Raw genomic sequence first — 9360 nt, 5'->3', positions numbered from 1 at the left:
CCAGGGCACTACTGAAATGTCTAATCCAAAAGCTCGAAGAATATGTCTTTGGTGTCTTCATCTTTCTCCTCTGTTGAGGCATGCGCGCATATTAGGCTTATGTTGTCGAATTTAGCCTTAATGCTAAACTGTTGAAACTCAAAACTTTTTGCCTGAGTCTAGTTCCAACAACAAATCCGCACCCAAATAGACCATGTCTCTGTTCTCATTGCAGTCTTTTAGTTTGCGTTTGCCCAGTCCATCCCATCGCACTTCTTGTTTGGCGCTTATATCTGTCTTGCAGCAGTTTAGGGCTTCCGCTAATAGTTCAGCTATACGCGGTCTGTTAAGGGACCTAACTTTCCAAGTACAGATCCGAAGATCGCTGTCCTTATTTGCTTGGGTTGTCAACAGTGAATCCGTCCGTATCCGAGGCTTTTTGGTGCTTCGCAACTAAAGGTATTTTTTACGTGGTCAGGAAGTCACCTCAACGGCACAAACCCCCTGGGGGCCTTAGTATAGCTTGGTATATCCGCTTCTTATAGGCCCGGGCCCGAATATGTCGTAGAAGTGCTATAAGCTGTTCCCTTAGTAGTTCAACCTTACTTGAACTGTAGACGCCACCGTTGATTCCACCTCTAGAATTCGTCCGCTGCCGTCTGGATAAGAAGAGGTGCCTTACTGGAAACACCTCTCCCCCCCCCTCTCTCGTTTGCTGCCTCGAACAACTTTCCACTGGTGGAGTTAGAACCCAATCTCCAGTTGAGGCACTAGGCACCCCATGTTCGCCGCGGGGAGGTGAGAGTAGTAGTTGATAGACAGAGGTGGGTTTTGATAAAAAGCCTATTAATACAATTTCCAATGAGCTTATTGCTAGGAAAGCCGTACTGCCATTCATTTAGATGACTTCGTTCCTTAAGATATTTCTTTAAATGATAACTAATCAGCGTTGCCATAAAAGAAGAAACGGTATAGCTAAGAGAAGATTTGCCAAAGAAATGCTATACTGTATTGACTTTGTTGTATAATGAAATTGAAGCAGCAGCTCATTTTCCCTTACATTCGTTTTTCAATCGCATAAACTAGTGGTCAGTAAGGCAAAAGCTATGCAAGCAACAAGTCCATCCCAATGAAATTCCCAAAAAAATAAAGTATGATTTAGGCTTTAGTTGCTTTAATTGCGAAGTAATTTTTTGGCAGCTGGCCAATCAGATACTAGAAACTTGCCTTTCTTTCAAGTGCCTTATGTCGTCTAAACCTGCCCAATATAAAGTATTGAGAAGTCAAAAAATGTGTGTTTCTTTTTTTAGTTCAGATGCATCGGATCACACAGGTTGTTTCTTTTTTCTAATGGCTTTTTTGGTTTCTTAGGAAGTCAGAGCAAAAGGAGAAAAGCTCAGAGCAGATTATATCCAGAGCCATCTGACATAATTATGAATTATGACATTTCAGTAACGAAATTTCTGACATGCTTCCAATCTGATTTGTTTATATAATATAATTTGTTTGATAATAATGTGCTGTGTAACCTCAGGGAGACTGGTGACTGTCTTCGTAACCCGATTCCGATTTTCAATTCAAATACAAATGAGTTTGGCTTGATTGTCATGTTGAAGCGTCTTTGAAGCATAACGAACAAACCCAATGTCACCTTAATGTTGAACGAAAACAAACAGAATTAATTTTGCCTTTTTGGTCGGAACGGGATCAGAGGTTAAATTAAAAAAAATTAAATTAATATTTTTTTCAAAGATGTACATATGTACATAGATTATAAGTGACTTTGGTTTTTTTCTTAAACAGTTCAGAACATCATTGATCAATATATACGCGAAAATCGAATGGTCAGCAAAGGAAGAGAACCCCAAATAAAATATTTTTAAGTAAAGACAGATCCTTCAAATAGCTAAAAAGGTAAACAAATGTTTAAATAAAAAGGCTAGTGCCTGGTGGCACTGTAAGCACAGAGATCACTTTATGGCTTGAGGTTTTAGGCCTTTCCCAGACGTCGGTAACCTTGTTTTTATCGAAGGAAACATGACAATAATATGTAATTTAAATACAAACTAGCCTAAAAGTTAAACATAAGGCATAATTTGTGACTTTACCCAGCTGTGATTTCAAACGCAAATCTGGAATCGTTTAGTCTTGGTTGTTTTGGAACTGTCTTCATATTATGCAACCGCCCGTTCAATCTTCATATTTAAATATTATTGAACATTTGTGCACAAAACTTAAGCGTGAACTACGGAAATATCAAATAAATACCAAAGAAATTTCAGGTTATTAGGGTCAAAGAAGTAAGTTACCTTTGCTATAAAGCCAACCCTACTGAGGAAATCCGGAAAAGTTCAAGCAAGCCAAGAAAACCTACAACGCCTCATATTCAATGGACCATAGATTTATACATAAGGTACGAAAAATTACGGCAAAAAAAGTGTAATGTCCCAAAGAAAGTACAAATTTTTGTTTGTAAAAAAAACTAAGAACTCTTCGTCTTCCTCGGTTCCTATGCCCGTTGTAAATGATAATCCATTTTTTAGCTCTTTAGAGGAAGCTAATCTCCTTGTTTTGCAGCTCGCCTCCATTTCGACGCTGCCAATGAGTGTTATTACTTCGTCTGTACTTATGCGAGCTAGGGACCAATCTTTTGTCTTTAAAGATTCTAACACATATAAATCCGTTGATCCGGATGGTATCCCCGCTATTTTTCTGAGGAGGTGTTCTTCAACGCCGGCAAAACCACTGCGTAAAATTTTTCATCTGTCTTAATGCGAATCTTTCTTATTCTCTAATTACCAACCGATTGCACTTACTTCCCTTTTTTCCAAGGTCATGGACGCGCTGAAAGCTTCTTAATGTCTGACAGTACGGCTTTCGCAGCAATGGGTCCATAGCAAATCATTACATCGTTTTGGAGGAAGTAAGATTATTGCACTTGATATTTCAAAAGCATTTAATAGGGTTTGTCGTCAGGCTCTCTTTTCGAAAATGCGTGCTTTCTGTTTCCATGAGTTCCTCCTTTATTGGATAAATAATTACCTCCAGATCGTTTAATACAAGTAGTATTGAATGGGTTCAAGTCTAAAAATAACAAAATAAATACTGGTGTACCCCAAGGCTCTGTTTTATCTCCAACACTCTTTCTCATTTTTATTAATGATCTCCTATTCTATCAAAATCTCCCTAACTATTAAGTCAAGTCTTCTTCTATCTTTTACTACTTTTTGTACTATGAACTTAAAGAAGAGGTTTGTAAAGTAAAGTTCTGAATTTGAAATTTATGGCACTCGAAAAACTAACTAGTTGCCTTGCTAAAAATTTACGTTCATAGAATAAAGTTGACTATAAGTGAAGTCCCTTATGTTGCCTGAACCTGCCCAATGAGACTGATCATCTCTATTCTTGATATGTGCCAAAAATGCCTTAAGATTATTGGGATTTCTAAGGCGATGCAATGAATTTGTCTTGTCTGTTATCTATTGTGGCTGTTATCAACAAGACTTATTGTACGTCCAAAGTTTAAGTATAACTCCCATCTCTGGGCTGGTGTTCCTGCAACTCACTTAAGCCTTTTGGAGGCTAATCAGCGTAGAGCAATAAAATTGATTGGAAACATTATCATCGTTAGTTCCTTTACGTCGCTTGAACATCGTCGTAAAGTTTTTTCTTTCCCTTTTACACCGTTTATGAGCTAGAAAATTAGCTACATTCCTCCCCTTAAAGAGTTCAATCTTAATACTCGTGCTTCTGAGAATGTTCCTCAGTTTACCCTCGAGCACAACTTCGGCGGTACTTTTAAATACAAAGATTAGTTCTTAAGCCGTACTACACGAATGTGGAATGCCTTACCACACTCGGTCTTTCCCAGTCATTACAAAATTCAAGAATTCACCAGCATCTTCTTTCAAGCACTCTTTCACTTACCTAGCTCGTGCCTCTGCATAATAAGGGTAGTGTGAGTGTGCTCTTATTATAAAAAAGGTCTAAGAAAATGCCCTTTAAGAGAATTGGAATAAATATGTTTAAAAAAAAACGCTTTTAGAGGAGTGGAAAAAACTCCCGTTTGTACAAAGAAGCTGTTAAGATAATTGCCAAAAACCCAAAAATTATTCAACAAATAGTTTTCTTTGATAAGGTAGCTATTTTTCTATAAAATTAACTTTTAAATTTAAGCTTGAGATCCATGGTATTTTTATAGACGTGATAAATATGACAAATTAAACTTTTCCACCAACTTAAAATTATATTGACAGGTTTTCTATAGTTTTTATTTGTTGTTTAATTAAAAAAACATTAGAATTAAAATTACCCCAAAAAGATAATTATTATTAACTTAATCCTCTTCTAACTTTCAACCCATTTAAAAGCATCTGATCAAAAATCCATTGAGGGACTTAGGAAGCTTTGGGTTTGTTGTAGATGAATTAAACTTTGTGTCGATTCCGATCACAACGATCTTTTCCAGCCTATTTGTGTTTGAACATAAGCTTCTTTTTACCCCGGGAAAATAACACATTCTCATTGGAAAATTCAGGTGGACCGATCGCTTTTACGCTTAAACTACTGAACAGATTTAAATGAAATTTGGTAAGGAGATAGTTTGAGACTTATGAAAGGCCACCTGACCTCAGGAAAACAACGCATTCCCACGGGAAAAATAAATTTGGATAAAATTGGTATTACGGAAAAACAACGCATTCCCAACCCTTATGAAATAAGTTGTCAAACATGTGCCGCAAGCCTTCAACGTAAGACTCAAACTGTGGCTCCACGTTCAAGGAGTGCCAGTTCAAAATTGGCCTGGTGTCAAATCCGGAGATGACTTAGGGCGAGTATACACGATTAAAGATTAAAAATGATATAGCAGATATATTACACAGAGTTCAAGAACAAAATCCGACTGATATAATTTACAATGAGGCGTTAACTTTTGTAGAAGATCACGTTATAAATATTACTGGGAAAAATTTGTCTGAATTCGGGATGACCAGACCACAGAACTTCGCTTCAAAAGACGTCTTCGTATAGTGACAGCGCTCACAGACAGTTAAAGTCCATTTCGTATTTTCCTAGCACCTATGAAAGGGTTCTGTTTTGCTAACCGAACAATTTAGACCACAGACAATTTGGGAAGTGAGCAATGATTTAGTGCGAGAATTAAATTATGATGCTGTCGCTCTAGATCATAGAATAACAGTGGATGTTCCACTTTTAAATTCAGAACAAAAAATAGTTTTTGACACAGTTATACACAAAATTTCCAGCGGAGAAGGTGATGCTCCAGGAGGCACAGGCAAAACTTATCTTTTGAATCTAATGTTAGCTAAAATCCGGAAAAACAATGGAGTTGCTTTAGCAGTAGATTCCTTAGGAATACCAGCTACGCTGCTTAGTGGTAGACGGACAACGCACTCGGTTCTGAAACTGCCATTGAACTTAGCTCATGAGGAAACGCCAGTATGTAATATCAGGAAAAGTAATGAGCGTGAGAGAATGTTGCAGCAGTGTAAATTGTTGGTTTGGGATGAATGTACAATGTCTCACAAAAAGCAGTTGCAGCACTAGACAGACTGTAACAGCTCGATTCAATGAGTCTTGAATTCAGTCAAACAGCCTGTAGTACAGACTTATTAAAAAGTTATGTCTTTCCAAACCTGCATATAAATATGGGCAATCGGAAGTGGTTGTGTGAAAGGGCAATTTTGTTCCAACTAATGAGTTTGTTAGCCAGATAAACGAACAAATTATGTCGGACGAGGAGGGAGATATCCTCGAGTACCTCTCAGTAGACAACGTAATGAACCCGGAGCAAGTAACATGATACCCAATAGAGTTTCTTAATTCTTTGGAATTATCAGGGGTGCCTTCTCATAAGTTGAGTCCTGTTATTGAGAAATCTTGACGTACCAAAGTTATGTAATAATCATGACTGGAATAGCAAAAGAAAAAACTGTTTTAATTCCCGCATTCCGATAATTCCAACCGATTTGCCGTTTCAGTTTAAACTGAAAGTTGCAGGTGTTTGGAAAAAAACTGTTTTTCCCATGGACAGTTATATGTAGAGTGCTTACGAGTCTCAAACCCACAAAAAACAAAAAACCTCGTATATAAAAATGTATTGCAGTAACTTATCTTCTTAAAATGTATTAACCTAACCTAACTTATGACAATCACACTTAGTATGGCCTCATCCCATTTCGGCATAATTCAAACATACGTCATACTCCTATCCAAAAATCTATCTATATCTATTGCGGACGAAGTCGCGGGTAAAAGCTAGTTAAAAATAAATATTAAACAAGTTAAATAAATAATCTTATTTATTTTTATTTTTTATTTTGTTTATCATTATGAAACAAGCATGAAAAACCTTATCTTAAAAATGATTAGCAATAAATATACAAATAGGAACCTAAAAAGAAAGGACAAAAGCTAAAAATGTCCATCTCTGCTCCTCATGTGTGCCAGCAACTCATTGAGTGTTTCACCAATTTTACTAAATTGCTCCGTTCGTTCTTTGTACGCTTCCAATTCTTGTTTTTTAATCGCCAACGAATCTAATTGATATTTACGTGAATCTTTTCGGAAATTGTTCAATTCCTTTACGATTTTGTCAAGTTTTGAGAATGTGCTATCAGAAGAATCGAGTTCCGTTGGAGTTGGTTTAACATCAATTTGTACTGGATCGAAATTGTCTTCGCAAAACAAAAAAGATGAACGTTTTTAAGCAAAAATAGAAAAAGGAAAGTGGGTTTCTAACTCACTTGCTGAAGTTATGTCGACTTCAGGCACCGGGCATGCTTCTTCGAAATGAAATGGGTTCTCTTCAAGACCATCGTTATCTTCGTCCTCGTCGTCATCATCATCATCGAATGGTAGCTTTTGATCATTGGCAAAACTAATTTTTAAATCATCTTGCTTACTTCTTCTCGGTGCCGGTGGTTGTGGCTGTTTTGGTGATTTTGATGAGGCTTTGAAAAGTTCTGGAAATGCACTTTTGCTAAGAGACCTTCAATTAAAAAGTTATACCAATTTGAATTGATTTTGGTGGAATTGATTTTCATTACTTTGAGGCAGTGTTTTCGTTGTTCCGTAACATTTCCAAGCGACTACGATAATGTCTAACCAAGTATTTCCACTTATTCTCGACTTGAGACCATGTTAGATGGAAACCTCGTGTTTTTAGTCTGCGAGAAATCTCCTCCCACATTTGCTTTTTCGTGCGGAACTTTGTACCGAGAAGTGGTCGATGCTCTTCGAGTAAGTCGAGGAAGAATCTATTTGATTGAGTGGACCAGATCATTTTGATTTTACCGTTTTCATCATAGGTGATGTCTTCGTCGGATTCTGTTGATACAATTTTCAATTTCAAAACTGTGCTTTTGGACCATTAAGATTTATCAACTTACTGTTGTTTTGTTGTGGAGAATTAGAACTATCATCAATAATCGTTATTTTAGATTTCTTGGGCGAGTGTTGGGCTTCCTCTGAACGTGGCCTTTTTGAAGATGTCGTCGGATTAATGTCTCCAAACAACTTGATTAGTTCTCTAGGTCACACAATTCTCATTACAAATTCAATTTCTTAGTTTTCTTATTTTGTGTGGTTAACTTACGGCTCAACTGCTTGTTTCCTTTCCCTCTTATCAATGTACATCTTTCTGAGACTGTTGAACTTGTGCTCTATTTGCTCGAGGGTGAAGTTGAAGTTCCGATGAGCCATTTTGTTGGTAACAACCTGAAGCATTTCACTCTCACTGGAGAATGCGTGTCTATTGACGTTATGCAACTGAGACATGAATAAATCGAGAGCTTGCTCTGTCCAGACGGCATGAGTACTTCCATCTGTTTCTTCCACATCACCTAGGGATCGAAATTTTAAACTTAAAAGTAGGTACTAGGTTGATAATTGGATGCTAATTCATTTGTTCTTACACTCAATGAGATCCTCGACAAGCATGTCGCCATAATTGTCCATTTCTATGAATTTATTTGTGAATTCTAAAACGAAAATCTAATTTTCGGTTGGAAAAATAAGCAATTTTTTAACGGTTTTTCGTAGAACACCTCTCCACGGAATTCTTGAAGTAGTTCCGATCCGATTCCGGGTAAGATTTTCAGAATTCGTGAAAATAAAAACAAACAAATCTCCTCGGAGCTTCGTTTTTTCGATTGAGTCCGTTTGTTGAGTTCTCTTCAATGTGCCCCAGTGACGAGAAATGCGAACTGTTTTTGGACACAGGCACAAAGTGAAAAGTTCAATGAAAGGTTAGGATCTTCTGGATTTTAAGACTGTGGGTAGATTTTAATTTTATTTGATACTTTAATTTCGTACACAAATTAATATAATAATTTTTGGTAAATAAAATGTGTATTTCTTTTTATAAAACGAGACCGCCATCAATAAAACCATGAAACGTCAGAACAGTTTTGACAGTTCTCGAAATTTTGTAACAACCTGATAGAAGAGGCTTGTTTTTTCATTACTTTACGTTACGTTATGTTAGAGGTGAGTTTTATATTTTGATGTGGTGAAAAGAAATTTTGTATTCAAAACATTGACGGTTGACTTTTGAGAAGAATTTAAAATAAATTAATAAAGTTTTTTGCGGTTTAATTTGTCAGTATTTTTATAAAATATATATAATTGTTGTAATTGTGTAAACAGCACATTTACATAATTAAATTAAAAGTAAAATATATGAAGAAAGTATTGGATTATTGTATAATGGTGGATTTACATCCATCTGCACTTTGAAGTCTGCAGACAAAGAGGAGATAAGATAAAATATGCCGACTTTATTTCTATAATGCAGATTATAGAAAATCGGGTGAAAATTGTAGTGAAGACGAATATGTTCATCTTTTGCACAGCTTCTTTATTTACATCGCAGTGTTGCCACGATATTTAGAGTGTAATAAAAGCATTACATTTCTTCTTTATTTTTAAATTTTGTTTCTATTTTACTTTTTTATTTGTATTTAGATTAAAAAAAAATATTTAATTGTAAGGTGCATGCAATTAATTGCAATATTCTTCTTACATTTCAATTCAAAGTAATTATGGTCGACCATTTTTCTAGTAAAGTAATTTCTTTTGGGTTTTCCGAAAATATTATTTACTTGTAGTTTTTCGTTGGTCTTTTTTAATTCATTTTATTACACTTTCGTTAGGGCTTGCGGCAATACTGTACTGTCAAAAAGTTATAGTATTTTATAGGAAGTAAAAAGAGTTTCCAGTGGTGTATTCTCTCCCACTTTTAGGTTTTGCATATATATCTGCCTCCTTCTAATTTTATGGATTCCGCAGATGCAGATACATGTAAAACGACTTTAACATAACTTAATTGAGTTATGAAAACTTTTTCTTTGTGGTTAA

General features: G+C 35.9%; 1 protein-coding gene across 2 annotated transcripts; it reads right to left on the bottom strand.

Annotated features, from left to right (window-relative positions):
- Nucleotides 1-6289: 6289 nt before the first annotated feature.
- On the bottom strand, nt 6290-8387 carry LOC129939651 (uncharacterized). 2 transcript variants are annotated; one of them, XM_056047744.1, is made up of 6 exons: nt 7917-8387; nt 7598-7844; nt 7392-7531; nt 7050-7329; nt 6747-6991; nt 6290-6677 (listed from the first exon to the last, which is right to left on the bottom strand). In XM_056047744.1, the coding sequence occupies exons 1-6, from the start codon at nt 7957-7959 to the stop codon at nt 6415-6417; spliced, it is 1218 nt and encodes a 405-aa protein (XP_055903719.1). In that variant the 5' UTR covers nt 7960-8387; the 3' UTR covers nt 6290-6414. The 2 variants fall into 2 exon arrangements, with proteins under 2 accessions (XP_055903719.1, XP_055903720.1); XM_056047745.1 differs by having other exon boundaries at nt 6747-6982.
- Between the last annotated feature and the right edge of the window lie 973 nt (nt 8388-9360).

This window comes from Eupeodes corollae, chromosome 1 (genome assembly GCF_945859685.1).
Source record: "Eupeodes corollae chromosome 1, idEupCoro1.1, whole genome shotgun sequence".
Classification (NCBI taxonomy): Eukaryota; Metazoa; Arthropoda; class Insecta; order Diptera; family Syrphidae; genus Eupeodes; species Eupeodes corollae.
This window is presented reverse-complemented; position numbering and strand designations above follow the sequence as displayed.